The sequence below is a fragment of the Prionailurus bengalensis genome, chromosome D4 (assembly GCF_016509475.1).
Source record: "Prionailurus bengalensis isolate Pbe53 chromosome D4, Fcat_Pben_1.1_paternal_pri, whole genome shotgun sequence".
NCBI classification, from domain to species: domain Eukaryota; kingdom Metazoa; phylum Chordata; class Mammalia; order Carnivora; family Felidae; genus Prionailurus; species Prionailurus bengalensis.
The window spans coordinates 61,232,759-61,253,823 of NC_057359.1; the positions used below are offsets into that span (position 1 = coordinate 61,232,759).

At 48.5% G+C, this 21,065-nt stretch overlaps 1 protein-coding gene across 1 annotated transcript in view; it reads left to right on the plus strand.

The window, feature by feature from the left end:
- Nucleotides 1–195: 195 nt before the first annotated feature.
- Nucleotides 196–21,065, plus strand: part of GALNT12 (polypeptide N-acetylgalactosaminyltransferase 12) — a 38,035-nt gene continuing 17,165 nt past the window's right edge. The window contains exons 1-3 of the mRNA XM_043567375.1: nt 196–609; nt 13,484–13,653; nt 18,288–18,477. Coding sequence (XP_043423310.1) covers nt 245–609; nt 13,484–13,653; nt 18,288–18,477 — 725 coding nt within the window. The 5' untranslated portion in view covers nt 196–244. The remainder of the gene's footprint in view (nt 610–13,483; nt 13,654–18,287; nt 18,478–21,065) is intronic.

The following is a 21,065-nucleotide window of genomic DNA, read 5'->3' on the forward strand; positions in this document are numbered from 1 at the left end:
CTTTTTCCTAATGCTTACAGCCCAACGAGGAAGGTGGTGTGAGTCTTGGCCTGTCCGCGGGGGGACAGAGTGAAGACCAGCCACCCTCCACCGCGCGGGCTGGGCTGAAAGGGGGCGGCGCGCAGGTGGGGAGGGCCGGGGGCGGGGCGGGGCGGCGCGGCGCCGCGCCGCGGTTCCGGGATCCGGGTCCGGGTCTGCGCCGCCGCTCCCGGCGAGCGGAGCGCTGGCCCCAGCTGGCGGGCGCATGTGGGGGCGCGCAGCGCGGAGGCGCTGCCCGCTGGGGCTGCGGCGCGGCCGGAAGGCGCTGCTGGCTCTGCTGGCGCTGCTGGCGCTGGCCGGGCTGGGCTCCGTGCTACGGGCGCGGCGCGGGGCCAGGGCGGCCGAGCCGGGACCCCCGCGCACCCCACGCCCGGGGCGGCGCGACCCGGTCCTGCCGCGGCCGCCGGTGCCCAGCGACGCTCTGGGCGCGCGGGGCGAGGCGGTGCGGCTGCAGCTACAGGGCGAGGAGCTGCGGCTGCAAGAGGAGAGCGTGCGGGTGCACCAGATCAACATCTACCTTAGCGACCGCATCTCGCTGCATCGCCGCCTGCCCGAGCGCTGGAACCCGCTGTGAGTCCGCAGGTGGCGGGGGAACACTGCCCGCGGAGTCCCCGGGCCTCAGTTTAGGCATCTGTGAAGTGGCGGGGTGGAAATGGGGTGTCGAAATACCTGGGGATCGCGCGTCTTATTCTTTCTCGGAAAGTGGGCAGTGGAAGGGGTCATCTGGGTTGGGGCGACGCAAGAAAGTTTTCAAAAAAAGAAAATAGAACAATCTCAGAAATTGACGAATCTCTTACTGGGCGGTCTCTCCCCCCCTAAGAAGGTCTGTCATTCGGCTCTGAAAAAGTGGGGGAGGGTCAGGGCTAAGCAGACAAGTGTGAGACCCCCTTTGGGTGCTTTTCCTGGTTTCACAGCACCTTCCCCCCCACCCCAGTCCAGCCCTGCCTGCATGTCCCTTCCTTGGTGAAACTAAGGACTCCTAGGGTTTGAGATCGTCTCCCCATTCACTTATCAGTGTGTGTCAGGCCCATGAATGAACCAGGAGGGGAGGGCACCCCAGCAGGAGTGGTGAAAGGTCGCTGGAAGGCCAAGTCCGAAGCTTCCCTCTCGTTGGGAGCTGGATTCCTGAGCTTTAGGCAAAGGAGGGCAGGAAGGAGGCGCTGGTGGGAAGGGCTCCTTCTGGCTGCGATGCAGCTCAGCTCATTCCTGTGGGTGGTGCAGGCCCCGAGCTTGTGCAGTCGGAGGCCTAATTCCTGTCTGAGCTGCTGGCCCGGTGGGTTGTGCCCACTGCCTAGGTGAGAAGGGAGCAAGCTGGCAGAAGGTCAGATCTCCTGGCCTTCTCTCTCCTTTCCTCCATCGGTGGGGATCTTCTAGGTCCCCACTTGAGCCCTGTTCTTAAAGACTTGGAGGAAAAGAGGGCTCAGAGAGGGGGTCCCAAGAGGAGCCAGTGGAGCAGCCTGTGTGAGCACCAGGCACCTGCCACCCTTTCCTGCTCCCCTGAATTCCTGCCTTGGAGGTGTGGCAAAGATCTCAGGTGTCAGGACAAGTGACTCACCCCACAGCTGGAAAGTGGGGGATGTGACCCTCATGGCCTCTTTGGCATTGTGCTAATTTCAGGATTTGGGGATCCGTGAATCCTTGGCCAGAGAAAGCATGAGTGCCTGCTCCAGGAGTTGCTACCCACCCCCCCCCCCCCACCCCCGACCTTGGCAGAATTGGGAGGGACTCACACTTCACTGTCTTCCCTATTTTCTGGTATCTGTTCGTGTCTAGCCTCATGCTTTCCCCTGAGGCATCTTCACTGTTAATCTTTTTGAGTAGAACTTTGTTAGTGTTGGTAGCAGTTCCCCCCACTTTCCCTATCTGCAAAATAAGGAATGCGTAGAAATAACACCACCTAGGAATTAATAAAACATTGAACACAACTGTGTACTCAATTCTTATTAGTTTTTCTTCCCTTCCCTGTTGCCAACAATGTCCTCAGGAGGTTGTTTTTAAGAGGCATGCAGGGATTGGTTGTAAAGTTGTTTTTTTTTTTTTTCCGGGTTCCAACTTCCTTTATTGTCCCAGGTTGAGAAATCTCTTTCAAACACTGGATGACCTGTGGGGCTTATGGTATCCTTGTCTCCATGGTGACAGAGCTGCCCTGTGTCCTATCAGGATTTGCTTATAGATCCTGCTGTTGCATTGACTCTGGGAAGTTAATACAAGCCCAGCGTGATAAGGAGTGTGAATGCCTCCTGCCTTTAATTCCTGCAGCAAGGCCTATTGGATTATTTTTGTCTAGCTGGAGAGAAAGGTGAGCTTGATCTGTGTTAGACTCAGCCAGGGAGGCCTGGAGGCATAACTTCTGCCCTCCAGGTCAGGGTCTTTGATGGAGACTCACTTTTACTATAGTTCATAGAAAGGTGAGGACCTAATCAGGGTCTTGAGTTTTAGCCTGAGAAACCAGAATAGCAGAATATAAATTTACAGTTGGAGTCAGGGTGGGTGTGGGGGAGTCCCTTGAGACTTTAACTGATAAGCAGAGGGGTGGTTAAGATCCTTGAATGTCACTGAGGGAGAGGCCGAGTGAGCACCCTGTCTAACAGAGGCAAAGCCGTGCCCCCAAGGTAGCATGCAGATCTGGGGCAGAGCTTATCTAGAACCTAGATTTTTTTTTTAAGTTTTTTAATTTATTTTGAGGAAGAGGGCACAAGTGGGAGAGGGTCAGAGAGAGAGGAAGAGAGGGAATCCCAAGCAGGCCCCACACTGTCAGCACAGAGCTGGACTTAGGGCTCGAACCCACAAACTGTGAGATCATAGCCTGAGCCAAAATCAATAGCTGGATGTTTGACTGAGCCACCCAGGCGCCCCTAGAGCCCAGATCTTTTATTCCCTCCTCCCTTTTGGGGTGCAATTATTTATCTATTAATTTTAATTATAAAAGCAATACATGTTCACTCTAGAAATTTTAGCATGTACAGGGAACCAAAAAAAAAAAAAAATCTTCCATAAACCTACAACCCCAGGAGAACCACTGCTAACATTTTGCTGCGTATCCTTTTGGACTTTTCCAGGTATAGAAATAGATTTGTTTTTGTTTTTGTTTTTTGTTTTTTGTTGTTTTTTTTTTTAATTTTTTTTTTTTCAACGTTTATTTATTTTTGGGACAGAGAGAGACAGAGCATGAATGGGGGAGGGGCAGAGAGAGGGAGACACAGAATCGGAAACAGGCTCCAGGCTCTGAGCCATCAGCCCAGAGCCTGACGCGGGGCTCGAACTCCCGGACCGCGAGATCGTGACCTGGCTGAAGTCGGACGCTTAACCGACTGCGCCACCCAGGTGCCCCTAGATTTTGAAAAATATACCCACGGGTATGTGAACAAGAACATATGCAAACATGAGTATGTACATAGGCTCACACATGGTTATGACTGAAATCTTTACACTACGTGGATGAAGCTGTTCCCATTGCAAGGAGTTGGGAACTACTAAGGGATCCGGCCTGGTTCTTCTCGGCGTCTGCAAGCCGTGATACTGCGTCTGCTCTCTTGAACAGGCCAAACCGCTAGAGACACTTCAGTGTTGGCTCTAAGTCTTTGAGACTTGGTGTAGACCCCAGCTCTTCTGTGAGTCTGGTAATTCATGTGCCAGTGGATTAGAACACAGCTTTATTTCTGTTAGTTATAGCACGGAATCGAGGAGGAGGAGGAGAAGGAGGAGAAGGAACAGGATGACCAGGAATCCTTACGTGGTGGGATAGTAAGGGCAGGGTTTGCAAAACTCACAAACACGGTCTCCTTTGAGCCGAGCAAGGAGGTGGAACTTTCACTCTGAGATGGCAGCAGGCCAAAGTGGGGAGCCAGGAAGCTGGATTTGTGGCATTGGGGAACTTTGAAACGTATTGATGCCAGGGACCTTCCCCAGAACAATTAATTAGAATTTCTGTAGGTAGCACCTAGGCTGAGGCTGATGTACACCTACGGCTGAAAGCTACTGTCTTAGGGCCTGTGGGTTTTTTACTCAGAAGATGAAAAGTAAGTGCTTTTGAGCAAGGGGGAGAATGCCAGAATTAGACAAAGTGGGGATTCAAAACAGGTCAGGTGCCAGTGAAACCAGTGATGACATCACAGTCAGTTGTAAGGTGTGTCACGAGCGATGGTTGCTAATGTTGTACCAATATTGGCAAAGAGTTTTAGTTTTTATAGACCAGAGAAGCATTGAGATAATCACTATAATGCCATTCTCATTTATAGTCTGACCTATTGAGCAGGAGGAAAAGGTGGAGTGACGGTGCCCTTGGGGCTGTGCATTTCCACATTTCCATGGTACACGGACGGGGATGTCACCTGTGAACATCAGCCGTTCTCTGCTGTAGCTGAAGAATTTTGAGCCGCTGATTAGGCAACAATACATAGGTGTTCCGTGAACGCTTGCTCTGGTTTTAGCCTTATTAGTGCTATAATTGCAGATGTGTGTCTGAGTTCAGGGATCAGGACTTGGGTGCTGGGATGGTGAAGAGTTTCAGAATCGCTCCAAATAGACAATTCAGCTAAAGAGAGTGTGGTTCATGGGGTTGGCAGGAGGGAGTTGGTTAAGAGTTCTCTTTTTGCAGAGCAGTAGCCTGCTTGACCGTTCTCATAACAACATCGTCTTTGGAACAGCATCACGCGTAGTGTGGAGATTAGGCTAACGTTTCTTTGCTTCCCCAACAAAGTTGTAAACTGCAGGTTATTCCGTTAATTTTTACCAGACCCATCTTGTGCTTGTCAGAGTAACATCCTTTCTTTGAATCGGTGCTTTAAGTCTGGAGAACGTGTTCAGTTTTAGTTAGTATCTTCATGATACCTTTTTCCGTCCTTTTACTGTCATTGATTCTATGTCCTAATGTTGTAGGCCTGTCTCTAAGTAGCGTGTTGCTGCATTTTGTGTGGTCATTAAGGAGAAAATCCAGACTGACAGTCTTTTTATTGGACATTTATGTCCTCATATATTTCGCGTGCTTACAGGATACTTAAGGCTTGATTATTTTGATCATGCCGTCTTATTTTATGCTTTCTAATTGTTTTTCTTTTTCTGTGCTGTTTTCCTTTTTTTTTTTTCTTTTAACACTCTTCTTTGAGTTGATAGAAGTTTTTTCTCTACCCTTCTCATTCCACTTTTTCTTCTCTGCTAATTTGGCAGTTATACTGTTTATTTCTTTTATTATTATTATTTTACATTTATTTATTTTTGAGAGACAGAGTGAGACAGCACAAGTGGAGGAGGGGCAGAGAGAGAAAGAGACAGAATCTGAAGCAGGCTACAGGCTCTGAGCAAGCATTCAGCACAGAGCCCGATGCGGGGCTTAAACCCACGAATGGTGAGATCATGACCTGAGCTGACCAGTTAAGTTGGACACTTAACTGACTCAGTCACCCGGGTGCCTCAGTTATACTGTTTATTTCTAATCTTTGGTGGTAAACTTGAAAGTACATATTCAGCTCAGCAGGATCTAAAGTCTTTGGTGATCTAAAGTCACTGCTGTGAGATGTCTATACTGAGTTAAATTTGCCTGTCATTCTTATTTCTTTGTCATTTATACGAGGGCCTCTTTTATTTATTCAAGCATGTTAAGCATACTTATTTTATGCTTTGTGTCTGATAGCTCTAATATTGAGATTTGTATTTTCATGTTGTTCCTGGACCCTGAGGACTTTATTTCCTTTTCTATAAGCTGAGCCATGCATTTAAAAGAGTTTTTTTAAGGGCGCCTGGGTGGCTCAGTTGGTTGAGCAGCTGACTCTTGGTTTCGGCTCAGGTCATAATCCCTGGATGGTGGGATCAAGTCCCACATTGGGCTCTGTGCTCAGCATGGAGCCTGCTTAAGATAATCAATCTCTCTCTCTCTCTCTCTCTCTCTCTCTCTCTCTCCCTCTCTCCCTCTCTCCTTCTACCCCTCTCCCCTACTCGTGTGCTCTCCCTCTGGCTTTCTCATAATGAATAAATAAACAAACAAGATTTTTAAGAAGTATTTTACCAAAAATTTTTTCCAACAGGGTTTCCCCAGACATTTTAATCTTCCATATTGTCCGGAGTGGAAGTCTTACATTCACTTAAAAAAAAAAACAACAAAAAAACACAAAACCTATTTCCTCTATTAGTCATAGTTCATTTGGTTGAAAATAACTGTAAACCCAGTGCAAAATGCGAACTGACTTGAATATAAAAGAAAATATATTGGCTTCTATCACAGGAAAGTCTGGGTTTAGGACTAGGTTCAGATTATTCTGGGCCCTGGATTCAGGGACTCAACTGGTGTCATTAGGCAAAAAATGTTCATTGGTCAGGCCTGGGGCATGTGACCTTCCCAGAGGGGTGTGTGTATACACACGTGTGTGCGCATGTGTGTGTGTTCAGCCTTGCGCAGACCACATGGCCTGCGAGTCTGGGAGACATGGTTCATGAAAGGGAACTCAAAGTGCAGGAATGTGAAGAAAGGAGAAAGGATTCTGGGCAGGCAGAACCCACCAAGGTACACTGTGACCTCCTTGGCCTGTTCTGCAACAGGTATGGATTTTCATTTTTTCAAAAGACTTTTATGTGTAACCTGAATATAAAGATAAAGGAAGACGAGGAGGCATTTACTGCACCCATTCATTCGCATCTGTATAATACGTAATTGTATGTTATGCTAGCAGAGTTGATCGAAGTCCCTGCCCAACTGGGTTGCTGGGAAGGGAAAGTGGAATAACGCTTGTAAAATGCTTAGCACACCACCTACCATGTAGTCAGCGCTCAATACATGTTATTATTATTACCAGGTACAGTACAAGGCATGAAGAAAATACAGCAAAAACCACAATTCACCCCCTGCCCTTACAAGACACGTGGATTATACCAGAATGTTAAAGAAAGGATGGCTTGCTATGATTTAGCAGTGAATTTGACTCTGAGCTTCCTTTTGTCCCCTAGGCAAAAGTGGAACCCTGAGGCATGGATGCATAGCTGTTCTTGTCTAATTAAAGGATGCTCTGCTTTTGGTTGGGAGGAGAATGAGAAATGCCACATAATTCTTTTCTATCCCTTCATAGCACCTGGGATGGGGAAGGGCACATAGAGGTTTTCAATAATTTTTTTTTTTTTTGGTTAATTGACTTAAAATGAAAAATTGGAGAACTGAGTTAATTCACAGTTCTAGAAGGCTAGACCTGTACATTTATAAAAGTCATTCAAATTGCTTTGATCATGCGATGAAAGAAAATTGCATATTTTTTCAGCAGTATTTGTCTTGCAATCTGAACTTTTGGAAACTTGCTTTGAAAAAAAGGGAAAAGGGAAAGTGTTTTTCCTGGAAACAAACTTCCAGAAGGATATATTGAACATTCATGAAGGACGATGCCTGTAAGGTATGTTTAAAGAAAGGAGGAGAAACTATACCAGGCCAAGAAAAAAGGAGCGGTCAGAATACGAAATTATTGCTCGATGCGGACATTTGCTATGTGTTACTAAAGAAATATGATCCAGCCTTTTAAAATTAATCTTTTTTGGGGCATGGGGGTGAAGCATCTAACTCTTGATTTTGGCTCAGATCACGACCTCACAGTTTGTTAAGTTCGGGCCCCTCCTCGGGCTCTGCACTGATAGTGTGGAGGCTGCTTGGGATTCTCTTTCTCCCTCTCTCTCTCTGCCCCTCCCCCCACTCTCTCGTGCCCTCTTTTTCTTCTTCTTTTTTTTTTTTTAATTTTTTTTTTAACGTTTATTTATTTTTGAGACAGAGAGAGAGCATGAACGGGGGAGGGGCAGAGAGAGAGGGAGACACAGAATCAGAAGCAGGCTCCAGGCTCCGAGCCATCAGCCCAGAGCCCGACGCGGGGCTCGAACTCACGGACCGTGAGATCGTGACCTGAGCTTAAGTCGGACGCTTAACCGACTGAGCCACCCAGGCGCCCCATCTTTTTCAAAAATAAATAAATAGAATTTTAAAAAAAAGAATAAGAAAATGATGTTAATGGTGCAAAGGTTATATCCAAGGGCTAAGCTGATTCTGATTCCAAAAATAAGTAACTCAAGCTTAGTGGCCCTGACACAGGCCCTCTCCTACCTCACTCTTCCTGCTTCCACCAAAACAGCTGCTCTCCTGCAGATATGTTATAACAAATAGACAACGTATATACGTATATAAAATATTAATAGGTGTATCTGCATTTTAAAAGCCCCTGACTAGTAGACACAGCTCATGGAGAGGCTATGTAGTGCTGAGCCACAGCCTGCTAGAAGCTTTAGAAAGAATTAATTGCTTCTACTCCAGGAAAAAAAAAATGTGTTTCTGTGCAACCTAAAAATAAAGATTTTTTTTATCAAAAAAAAAAAAAAAAAGCTAAAATTTAGTTCCAAACGTACATAGGTCCGAGGAGAAATGAAATGAAAGAAGGACAGTAAAGTTAGGTTTTCAAAACTGAGGTTTATTCAATGTAAACAGTGGTCCTTTAGTATAAAATCACATCCTTAACCGTTGGTATTAAAATGGCTTTCTTCCCATGATAAGAATAAGTAGGAAGGTAGAAAGATCTCCGCTTGACCAAATAATGCTGGGACCAGATGTCAGCCCCTCCTCGGTGTTTTTGTTTATATGTTTCTGCTGCTCTGCAAAACCCCAAAGCCCAAGGCCACTGTTCTAGAATGTCCAGGTACTCTATCTGTGTCCCTTCAAATCATAAGAGCACTGGCTATGTTTGGCACTATTATTCAGAGCTTCAAAATGTTCCTCTTCTTTTTTTTTTTTTTTTTTCCAACGTTTATTTATTTTTGGGACAGAGAGAGACAGAGCATGAACGGGGGAGGGGCAGAGAGAGAGGGAGACACAGAATCGGAAGCAGGCTCCAGGCTCTGAGCCATCAGCCCAGAGCCTGACGCGAGGCTCGAACTCACGGACCGCGAGATCGTGACCTGGCTGAAGTCGGACGCTTAACCGACTGCGCCACCCAGGTGCCCCTGTTCCTCTTCTTTTTAATATCATGTCATAATACATCTAAGAATTTCTCACCTAAGAGAATAATCAGAGATAACCCAGAAGGACGCTTGTAGTAACAATCTTTCTCTGTAACATTATTTATAGTAGCAAAAAGCTGTAAATAATTCCAAAGGTCCAACAAGAAAACGTGAAATGTAGTGCAGGTTCATGAAGGAATTCTACAAAGACCATCCAAAACCCATTCTCAGAGACTCTTTTAACAGTACAGAAGAATAACTGCACTATCATATTAAATCAAAAAAGCAGGGTACAGATCTATAAACAGCAGTGTGTGTGAGCATGTGCTCACACACAAACAATAAACAATAGAAAGAAATATGCCAAAAATGTTAACAATGGAGATTGAGCAGTGGGCTTGTTGCTGATTCTTACTTCTTTATATTTTCCAGCATTCTAAAATTATTCACAATGAACATGCATCATTTTTATATTCACAAAGAAAGATTATTTTTTTAAGTTTATTTATGTATTCTGAGAGAGAGAGAGAGAGAGAGAGAGAGAGAGCGCGCAAGCTGGGGAGGGGCAGAGAGAGAGAGAGAGGGAGAGCCTGACATGGGGCTTGATCCCACGAACTGTGAGGTTATGACCTGAGCTGAAACCAAGAGTCAGACACTTACCTGACTGAGCCATCCAGGGGCCCCCTTTTTCTTCTTAATTTATTACACTTTTAATTTTGAAAAATTCAAAGCTAGAGAAAATTTGTAAGAATAGCAGAACAGACTCCTGTATGTCCCTCCCCTAGATCCATTCATTATTTTGCCCCATGTACTTAATTTTTCTCTCTACGTGTGCTATATACTATTACACACATTTGAGAGTAAGTTTTAGCAATAATACCTTTTAGCCTTTGTTCCTCCGGCATGCATTTTCTAAGGACAGGGACATTCTCTCATGATACCATGATGTAGTTCTCAAATTAAGAAAGTTTATACAATACTGGATTTTTCCAACTGTGCCAACTTTTGGAGCAGCTTTATTTTTCCTGGACCTGGTATCTAATTGAGAATCAAGGGCGACATTTAGTTGTTGTGTCTCTTTAGCCCTGTCTCTGTCTCTTAGGACACTGGCATTTTAGCATTTTTTTTTTTTTTAAAGTACAGGCTTACTGGTTTATAAAACATCTCTCTCCGTTGGGCTTGGCTGAAAGTTTCCTTGTGATTTATTTCAGCATAGGCCGTACCATAAACTTAGTGACTTGAAACAACAATAAACATTTGTGATTTCACATAATCTCTGTGGGTCAGGGATTCGGGAGTGGCTTAGCCGGGTGGTTCTGGCTCTGGATCTCCCATGAGATCGCAATTCAAATGCTGCCTGGGGATTTCATCATCTCAAGGCCTGATTGGGCCTGGAAGGTCTGCTTTCAAGAGGGCTTATCCCATGCTGGAAAGTTGGGGCTGGCTGTTGGCTGGAGGCCTCGGTCCCTCGCCACAGAGACCTCTCCACAGGATGCTTGAGTCTACTCGCGTCACTGCATGGAACTGGCTTTCCCCAAGATGGATGGTCCATGGGAGGGAACGAAGAGGGAACCTCAGTGTCTTAGGGCCTGGTGTTGGAGGACACGTACTGTCACACTTCTGCATTCTATCCCTGCGTGGTGGTTTTCAAATATATCCACACATTCTTGGCAATCATCCCCTTCAAAGGATGGAGCCTGCCTCTCCTCCCCTTGAATGTGGGCTGGACTCCCCTCTGTGGAGCACAGTGCTAAGTAGTAACCACTTCTGTGAATCGGAAGCCCTTGGCGTCCAAGGATTCGCGTCCCACTTCTTGGGCTGCTGGGGATGCCCTGTCGTCGCTTTAGGACACCAGAGCTGTTATGCTTCCAGCCTCAGCTGACTTTGACTCAAGTGTGTAGAGCAGGGCCTGCAAACGCAGCACGAGCGAGGATGTGAGTGTGGTTGAGAAGAGCCGGCCTCTAACAGAGTCTCCCGGATACGCCTGTTCATGTGGAGGGTCCTCCCAGTGACAGCAGAGCTCTCTGCAGAGACTGCCCTGGAGTTTAGGAAGAGGGCCTGGAGCAAGACCCTGGGAGGGAGGACAGGTAGGGAGGAGGGAGAGGCAGGGAAGTGTGGTGCAGGGCTCTTCATTCGATCAGATGGCCCACCTGAGCGTCCGGCCGGGGGCAAGCCACAACCCTACAACCGGGCCTCTGGACATGAGGACCCCGGCCAGGTACGTGCCCACAGGCATTCTGTGAACCACCCAAGTTATCCCACTTCTCTGAGCCTGGCCTTTCAAGCGGGAACAATACATGCCAACACTGAAAGTGGTTTTGAGAGTTAAATGAAGTAGGACATTTCATTAATTTTAAGTCTTTTTTTTTTTTTTCATATTGAAGCATCTCTGAGATTTGGATGTATCTTAAAATCAATGTATCCTCCAGTTAGGATAAACAACACTTGTCCTTAGAGGTTCTTAAAAGAATGGTGTGTGTTCCAAACATTGGCGTCTTTAATTTTTATGAAATATTGCAGGCTGGAGATATGGTAGCAGTAAAGAATTGGTAACTTCTTAAGACGTCTCAGTTGTATTGTGTTTTATTATGAAAAAAAAAAGGCGTCCTTATATCTTAGATAGATTGAAATATTCATGGATGCTGTGATATTCTGGGTTTTGCTTTAAACTACTCTGGGATGGGGTGCCTGGGTGGCTCAGTCAGTTATGCATCTGACTCTTGATCTCGGCTCAGGTCATGATCTCACGACTCATGGGATAGCTGAGTGTGGAGCCTGCATGAGATTCTCTCTCTCCCTCTCTCTAAAACACAAAACAAAACAAAACAAAACAAAACAAAACAAAACAAAACAAAACAAAAAACCCTAGTCTGGTGAGGGCATAGATGAATCAAGATAGCCATGCATTGAGAATTGTTGATGTTGGGCAAAAGGTCCCAGGAGTTCCTTATAATGTTTGAAAAAATTCATGATGAAACAAAAGGAGAAAAACCACAAGAAATAAAGTAGATACATAAAGGGCTTTTTCTCTGCTTTTTTGCATTATTCAGGTCTCCTCCTCAATGTCACCTCCTCTAAAAGGCCCTCCCTGATTACCTGTTCTGTGGTTGCTCTGTTTCCCCCTTCCCATTGCCCTCCACAGTTGCTCTGTTTTGCACCCTGCTTTTCTTTATAGCACCATTACTTTCTGAAATTACTGATACGTTTGCTTATTTGATCATTGTCCCCTTGAACTTTTTTTTTAATCCACATAATAGGTGATCAGGAAATATTTGGTGACTGATGGGTAAGGGCCCACTGACGCATTGCCTGGTACCGGCAGTTGGCTGATCTAGCTTTATTCCCCATCCTGCTTGGTTCTGTGTCCCTTTGATGTGCTGCACAGCCTGCTGTGAGGTCTTCCCTTTCTGCCCAGGCCGGCTGGCTGGTCTCCAAGCATGTATGCTCTTCTCGCATTGCCAGCCCCGCATTCCAGCCCAGTCTTGTGGGTGCCCCTCTGGGGTTCTGTTCCTCCCCTCTCTTGCCATTTCCTATGGAAGGTCTCCAGGCACGGCCCAGTCCCTGGGATGACATTGGGAGTTTCTCGTGAGCCGCTCTGAGAAGAGAATTCTCTGTCAACTAGAGAAACTCCTTAGGAAGTAGCTGGAAACCCTAGTAAAGAAAGAGGAAACTTATTGGTTCCTATCACTGCCAGTCAAGGCACATGTCCCCACCCCCACTGGGAGGCCACAGAGTGGGGCAAGGGGCGGGGTGGGTACTGGAAGGGGGGTGGTCAGTGTCCTCTATGCAGCCCTTCTGGACTGTTTGCACATTCTAGCAGTGGCTCTGGTTTCTGCACACACCACCTTTGTAAGCATCGCTGCTGCCCGGGGAACGTGCCGGAGAGGGCAGTGAGATGCCAGTGAGCAACCAGAGTGCTGTGACTGACACCTGCTGGACCAGAGGCGCGCGTGTGGGCAAGGCGCCCGAGGAGCATCCACAAGCGAGCAGTTGCCCCCACAGGCTGTCCCAGGGAGAGGATGGGGCTGAGCTGTTCTAGAAAGAGGACAGAGAGTTTGCCAGGTAGAGAAATGAGGGAAGGACGTTCCAGGCAGAGGGCACGGTCTGAGCACAGGCCTGGCAGTGGAATCAGAAGGGAGAGGACCCACGAGAGAGGTGCTGAGGAGGGGGAGGTGGCCATCGTCCTCCCTTCCGAGTCTGCTTAGCTCGTATGTTGCTCAAATCTGAAATTTGCTTTAAAGCCTCAAAATAGTGTCCCACGGTTCAAGCTTCTTGGTGTCACTTTAGAACCTTTCTTAGACTCCGCTGGGGCTCCTAGAGGAACACTGGGGTCTCTGGAAGATCCCAGCAGATTATTTTCCATTCCCTAGGAGGGGGTCTCAGGACTGTGACCTGTGTCCCCTTCACACCTCCATCCCTAGGACCAGCCTGGGCCTGGTACACACAGTCAGCTGCGGATTCTCGATTCCCTGAAGCTGTGTTGTATTTGCAGGTGCAAAGAGAAGAAGTATGATTATGACAAGTTGCCCACGACATCTGTTGTCATAGCGTTTTATAATGAAGCCTGGTCAACTCTCCTCCGGACAGTTTACAGTGTCCTCGAGACGTCCCCGGACATGCTGCTAGAAGAAGTCATCCTCGTAGATGACTACAGTGACAGAGGTGAGCCCTCCACATGAGCTCTTGGAGGGGTCTGGCTTCCCAGAGCAGTGCCTGGGAGGCAAGAGTGCGACTCAGGAGGGGTGGAATGGGCCCAGGAGGACAGGCTTTCTGTGTCTCCGTGTGCCCCGCCCCTGCCAGGAGCTGGGAGCCTGCTGGGATGCAGGTGTGTGGACAGAGGGCTCTACCACATGGTGCTACAGGAGACAGAGCACTCAGGAAGAATGGCTGACCTTAGTCTTGCAGTAGTATGTGGGCAGCAGAGGTGGAGAGAGGGTGTTTTAAGTGGAGGCACAGAATGTGGAAAGCCTCCGAGTCACAGTGTTGCATGATAGGCTCTGCAGGTAGTTCAGGAAGGACGGAGGACCAGCAGGCGGAGGAGAGGTATGAGACACGGGGAAGGGTGCAGGCGTTACACTCGAGGCCGAGGCGTCGGGACTTTGTCCTGAGGGCGGGGAGAACAAAGCAGGACTTTTTTTTTTTTTAATTTATGTTTATTTTTTTTGAGAGAGAGAGAGCAAGCAAGCCAGGGAGGGGCAGAGAGAGAGGGAAAGAGAAATCCCAAGCAGGCTCCACACTGTCAGCACAGAGCTTGACGTGGGGCTCGAACTCAGGAACCATGAGATCATGACCTGAGCCAAAACCAAGAGTTGGCTGTTTAACTGACTGAGCCAGCCAGGCGCCCCTAGGGCAGGGTTTTAAACAGGAGAGCAGTTTTCCCTTTGAGGGATCCCTCTAGGCTGTGGGTGGAGAACTGTGTACAGGGGAGCTCTGCAGGGAGGCCGGGGGCTGTAGAGGCGGCCCAGGTGAGAGATGGAGGCTGGGAGTCTGGTGGTAGTTGAGGGAAGGGGAGGAGGAGGAGGGGTGTTTGAGACATGGCATCTGGGGGACCTGCAGGCCCTTGAAATGGGTTTCTGGGTGAATGGTGCTGCTGTCCCAGAGCTAGATAAGCCACCCAGGGCAGGAGTGACAGGTCTGGGAAAGGAAGTGGGGCATTTGGCTTTGGATTTGTTAAGTTTGAGATGAGATCGAAAAGGGGCAGCCCAGACAGGAGAAGAACTGAATCCAGGGAGAGGCGTTCCATTGAGAGAGTGACCCATATCCCTATAGGCCTGACCGGTGACCTGGGGTCCAGCAATTCACATGCAGTCCAGAGTTGGCACTCCATTTATTCAGCGAACATATTTTGAGCTTCCACCTTTGTGCCAGGCACCATTCTAGGCACCGGGGATTCTGTGGGAAATAAGATAAGTCCCTGCTCTCGTAAAACTCACATTCTAATGGGTGGAGAGGTGGGTGGGGATGGTCAATGAACATGTAAAGAATAATACACGATGACACAACACAATACAAAATAGCATAGCATAATATACCAATATAGCAGGTGGACTACAGGAAGGGACAAAGTGCTGTGAAATAAAAGTCAGAGCAGGAGAGTAAGGGGAGCTTGGGGACGGGCCCTCCTCTAGCCTGGTGGAGGGCAGGAAGCCTCCCTGAGGAAGTGGTTTTAAGCCAAAAGCTAGGACGTAAAGGAGGCAGCCCAGTGTCCCCAGTTGCAGGAAGAAGCTGGGCCGCGCAGGCATTCTGCAGGGCAGACTGTTGGCCAGTGGGGAGGTGATGCGGGAGATGAGGTGCCAAGGTGGGCGAGGCCAGACCAGGCAGGGCCTTGGAGGCCGCCATAAGGGGGTTTAGGCATAAATATGAGCCAGATGGGAGCCGTCTGAGGGCTGCTGGGGGGACAGGAAGGTCGCTCAGTCTTGGGCTCACTGTGCTGCCATGTGGGGCATGGCCGATGGATGGGAATGGGGTGGAGGGGCTGCTGTGGTCATGCCACATGCCATGTGACTAGCTGAACTGGGGGAGCTAAGCTCAGCTGAGGGGAAATGTCAGGGTCATAGCAACAGGGAGAGCCGTGGGCTGAGTTGTTAGTCTCAAGCCAAATTACCATCCGTGGGCCACACAGAAGGGCAGCAGCTACTGCTTCGTGGGCATCTTGCTGTTTCGGGCTCTGTCTGGTCCGTCCGACTTCAAAGCTTGGAGTATGTGTCCTAATTGGTGGGTGTGTTTTGCCGTTCTCACAGAGACTCTAAACAACAGTGATTTACATGGGTAAAAAATGATCTCTCTCCCATCACAAAGCTCGCGTAATGGTCTAGGGCTGGTGTGGCGGCTTCACAGTGTTGGGGCCTGGCTCCTTCTGCCTTGTATCTCCACATTCTCTAGGACATTGTGCTGCCCCGGTCTGCGTGCCCCGGGCTGGTTCTTCACCTTCTGCGCGCTGTCATCGGCAGGAAGATCTCATGGGGCTGGAGAGCTAAACTCGAAAGTTGCCCTCATATCCCATGGAGCAGAGCAGGGGTCACTTGGCCACACCTAGCTGCAAGGGAGGCTGGGAACTGTAGCTTCCGTGGTGGGTGTTCGGCGACAGTTGGGGCTTGATGCTGCATGAAGCCCATTAGGCACTGGGCTCTGGGGTCAGGGCACCTGGGTCAGAGGTGAACTTTACCATGAACATGTTGTGGCACCTGGGCCAAGTCACTTGTCTTTTCTGAGCCTCGGTTTCTCATCTGTGAATGGGTTTGTCCACACTTACATCAGAGAGTAGTGAGGAACAAATGAGATCAGGCATAGGATGGACTCTCACGTCGGCCAGCACGTAGTAGGTACTCATCTCCCTTTCCTTTGGTCCTCTCCTCCTGGGGCTGTTTTAAATCTGTGCTGGCACTGGTCCGAGCTCCAGCACTTTGCAGCCACTCAACCTTGAGCAAGTCCAGCGTCAACCTTGGCTTCAGCCCCTATAAAGTGGGATACTCATCCCTAGCTCGCAGAGTCACAGTGAGGATTAAATGAGATAAAGGCAGGTAACATGCTACGTCAGTGCCTGGCATATTGTCATACCTGTACTTTTATGAAATATTAACAAAATGTAGAGTACCCCCAATATTTCAGAAATGTATTCATTCAGAAGCAAGGATCAGATTATTTATTTGATCTTCGTGGGATTGAATAGCTCCTCAGCAGACAGGACCAGGGTATGAACCCCTTCTGCATAGCTCAGTTCTTCTCGTGAGTGTAAGTGTGTGTCTCTGTGGGGCCGAGGCTGCCCTCTCCATCATGGTGACCTGCGCCACAGACAAGATGCCTGCTCAAGCCGTGATGACAGGATTTGTGCCCTGCCCCTCCCCCTGGCCTTTCCACAAGCCAGTCTGAGCTCCCTGCAGGGGCGCCAACCCTCCCCGGGCATGGGAGGGCAGTTCAGACAGACCTAGAATGGATGCTGACCAAATCCATAAAGAGTACAAGGAGGCTACATGTGCATTTTCTTTTTTTCCCTTTATTTTTTTTTTTGCACCTGTGTGTTTACTGGGCATAGCCACCACCAATTAGCTTTGCTTGGGAAGTCACCTCCCTTATTCCTGCTACCAGCTTATTTGCAGTTATATTTAGGATGAAAAAAAATCAACCAATGAAATGCTTTTTTTTTTTTTAATGTCGGGAATATTTAGGGAAACATTTTTACAAACTGAAGCAACCTAGAACAGTTTACAGACTTTTCCCTTTTGCTGATGATTGAAGACTTTCAGACGACACCCACAATGATTAGGGGGGATTCTCTCATTTTTATTTTGCCTGATGGGCTCCCCCCACCTCCACCTGACCCACGGAGGGGTGGGAATCAGGGCCTCCTGCCCCTGAACCTGTGTGTGAAGTCTGGAGTCCTGAGGCCAGCCCTTGCTGTGGACGAGACCCTTCAACTTTTAAAGCCTCGTTTCTTCTTACGCAAAATGGGACCAGCGTGTCCTCCTAACCAGTCTGCGTTTGTTTAGCAAGGCTGAGAGATTGAAGAAAGCTCTGGGAGGCAGTATGAAGCCTATGGATTCAAGCCAGGGCTGCTGGGTTAAAATCCTGGCTCCTTAGCTCACTCGTTCTGCGATCTTGACACATTGCTTAGCCTCTCTGGCCTCAGTGTTCTCATCTATCAATGGGGATAGTTGTAGTACCTACCTCATGGGAAAGTTCTGAGGCTCTGATGAGTTCATATAAATCACCTGGACAGTAATTCTTACAATAGGCCCTCTAGTGGTAGCTGCCATTATTATTATTACTATTACTGTGTCCAATGAGCTCCTGAGAAAATTTGCGTTAACATAAATATAAATAAAATTTGTCAACATAATTCCACATAAATTAAAATTTTATAACACGTTACATAATTAGTTAATATAAACAAACCAAGTGTATATTAACCCAGTTTTCCTGAAAAATGGTGTTTGGGCAATTTTTGTGTGTTTTTAAATGTTCGCAAGTCAAGGTGTAATGTATTTTTGAGGGGGTAACAGCTTTATTGAGATATATCCAGACACCACATGCACCCATTTCAAGCACACAATTCAGTGTGCGTGTGTTTTGACGGGGAGCCCTGGGTGGTTCTGGGATTCCTCTGCCCCAGCCACCCACCCCTGGCTTTCGTGGTACACGTCCAGCCTTGGTTCTGCGTGAGGTGAGGACATCCCAGGTAGGTGCAGAGCAAAGGAGGCTTCTGTCTATTCAGTTGTCATTTGGGGCTAGGGAGGGCCTGGAAGGATGCCGCTTGGCATGCGTGGCGGTGACCCCGCTTGTCTCGCTTGCCTCCCCAGAGCACCTGAAGGAGCGCCTGGCCAATGAGCTGTCCGGGCTGCCCAAGGTGCGTCTGATCCGCGCCAACAAGAGGGAGGGCCTGGTGCGAGCCAGGCTTCTAGGCGCTTCCGCGGCGAAGGGTGAAGTGCTGACCTTCCTGGACTGCCACTGTGAGTGCCACGAGGGGTGGCTCGAGCCGCTGCTGGAGAGGTGCGTGAGCATGCGAGTGGGGGCCCAATGCTGTGCAGAAGCAGAAACAAATTTCTCACCTTGGCGCCTGGGTTCAGATGCCCCTGGGGCAAGTCCTCTGTCACTGGGCATGATAACAGTCTGTGCCCCACACGGCTGCAGAGGCCATTAAATGAATGAATATACATACAGCCCTTAGAACATGCTAGCATGTATGAGGCCTTGTTAGTGTTTACTTTTACCACTGCTTATTATACACGTTTGTTGTGGAACACTTAGGAAGTATTTTGGTCAACCAAGAAAAAGCTATTAATCATATAGAATCACAGTGCTGAAGAATATACGTTTTGGTGTATTTCCTTCAAGCAAGGCTGTCTTATCCATTATACCCATACCTACAATGCTTAGGACCCATGAAATTTTTTAATAGACCCGCAAAAATGTTTTTATGTTAATTATTTTACATCAGAAGGAAAAAAATGAGCATCATAACAATGGATTTAGCCTGGAGTGTGGTTTGTCCTTCTAGCAATATAGTCATAAAATACAGCTTTAAATATATGTTATTTTTTATGAAGTCATGAAAAGTCATAACACAGCCCTGTCTTTAAGGGCATGTCTCCTGCTGTCCCACAGCCTCATACGCTAACCCTCCCAATCTGCCTGTCCTCCAAATCTACTGCCACTGGGCTCCTCTCCTCTCCTCTCCTCTCCTCTCCTCTCCTCTCCTCTCCTCTCCTCTCCTCTCCTCTCCTCCTTTGTCTCCCTATTCTCCTGAGTCAGCATCACAGCAGGCAGGAGCTGGGCTGGCAAAGTCAGAGCTCCTCCAGGTGGAGGAGGAAGGTCCAAGATTGGGAGGGTCTTCGTTTGGTCCCTCCCCACAGAGAAGGCAAAGGGTCAGAAGATCAGAGTCTCTGGGGTGCCTGGGTGGCTCAGTCAGCTAAGCGCCCAATTTCAGCTCACGTCATGATCTTGCAGTTCGTGGGTTTGAGCCCCGTGTCAGGCTCTGTGCTGATAGCTTGGAGCCTGGAACCTGCTTTGATTCTGTGTTTCCCTCTCTCTCTGCCCTTCCCCTGCCCAAGCGCGCTCGCTCTCTCTCTCTCTCTCTCTCTCTCTCTCTCAAAAATTAAAAAAAAATTTTTTTAAGAAGATCAGGATCTCTGCAGTTGGCAAACTGCTTTCCCATGGCCTCTAGCACTTTGATTGCCACGGTCTGTCTGGAAGAGCTGGGGACCCACTTTCCTCCTTCCTGTGTGAGACCAGGCTGTCCCCTGCTCTGCTACTTCTGCTGTCCTATCTATGTCCTGTCCCCTGTGGGTCCCACAGCTGCCTCCTTCTCCTCCTCAGCTCTGATGAGCTTCACCAGCAGCAAGGACCCAGGGTTCCTCAGCCTGTGATGGAATTTTACGGCATGGTGACAGCTAAGGGTTCCCTCTGGAACCTGGACCAGTGGGTTTGCCCTTCACCCCTTCCCCACTGTGAACACACATGGCTGCCTCTAGGCCGATCTGAAGTCCCCTGAGGTACTAATACCACCCAGCATTCCACTCCAGCCCATCCTTTGAAGGCCAGTGAGGCAGCCCTCCCCATAGACAAGTCCTTGTTCCATATCCCCAGATAAAAGGATTCTCCACCCTGGCTACCCATAGAACCCCATCTGGGCAACTTGTAAAACATACCAACTCCTGGGGTGCCTGGGTGGCTTATTTGGTTAGGCATCCGACTTCGGCTCAGGTCATGATCTCACTGTTCATGAGTTCTAGCCCCACATTGGGCTCTGTGATAACACCTCAAACCATGGAGGCTGCTTCAGATTCTGTGTCTCCCTCTCTGCCCCTCTCCTGCTTACACTCTGTCTCTCAAAATAAATAAACATAAAAAATTTTTTTTAAAAGCATACCAACTCCTTGGTCTCATGGCCAACCACTGGATCTGAATCTCTAGAGGTGGCCCTGGGCTTCTGGATGCTTCAGAAGCTCCCCAGGGACCTAGGTGTGTACCAGAGTTGACACACGCTGGTCCCTCAGATGGTCCCAAATGGGAACCCTCCCTGTCCCTTGGACGGTCCGACAGGAGCAGTAACCATGTTCCTCCAGGGGCTTTGGGCAATAGATATTCTTTGGTTTTCAAGTCAGGTGGGTGGTGCTCCTGGCATTTTATGAGCCGGGGACTGGGGATGCCAGACGTCCCACAGTGTGCAGTTCAGCCCTGCACAACAAAGACTGGTTCTGCCCCAGATGCCAGTAGCATGCCTGCCCCCGCCCCCCACCCACGGGGCAAGCTGTTACTGGGCCTGCACACTTTGTAACCACGGTTCAGGGTCCTTTACTCCAATGCTGGCTCCCCCAGTTTTCCTTTTCTTATAAAAATTAGGCCACCGGACCAGTTTGATTGCAAGTCACAAGTTCGACCAGTTTGATTGCAAGTCACAAGTTCTTCTGGTCTCTGTCAGGGGCTAAGAAGCTTCTTTGAACCTGCCCAGCAGGTCAGCCACTTGTCTTCTCAAACCTTTTAAGAGTGCCCTAAGTTTGTTTAAAGAATTCGGGCTGGGGTGGGGGGAACACCTGGTGGCTCAGTCCGTTAAGCCTCTGACTTTGGCTCAGATCATG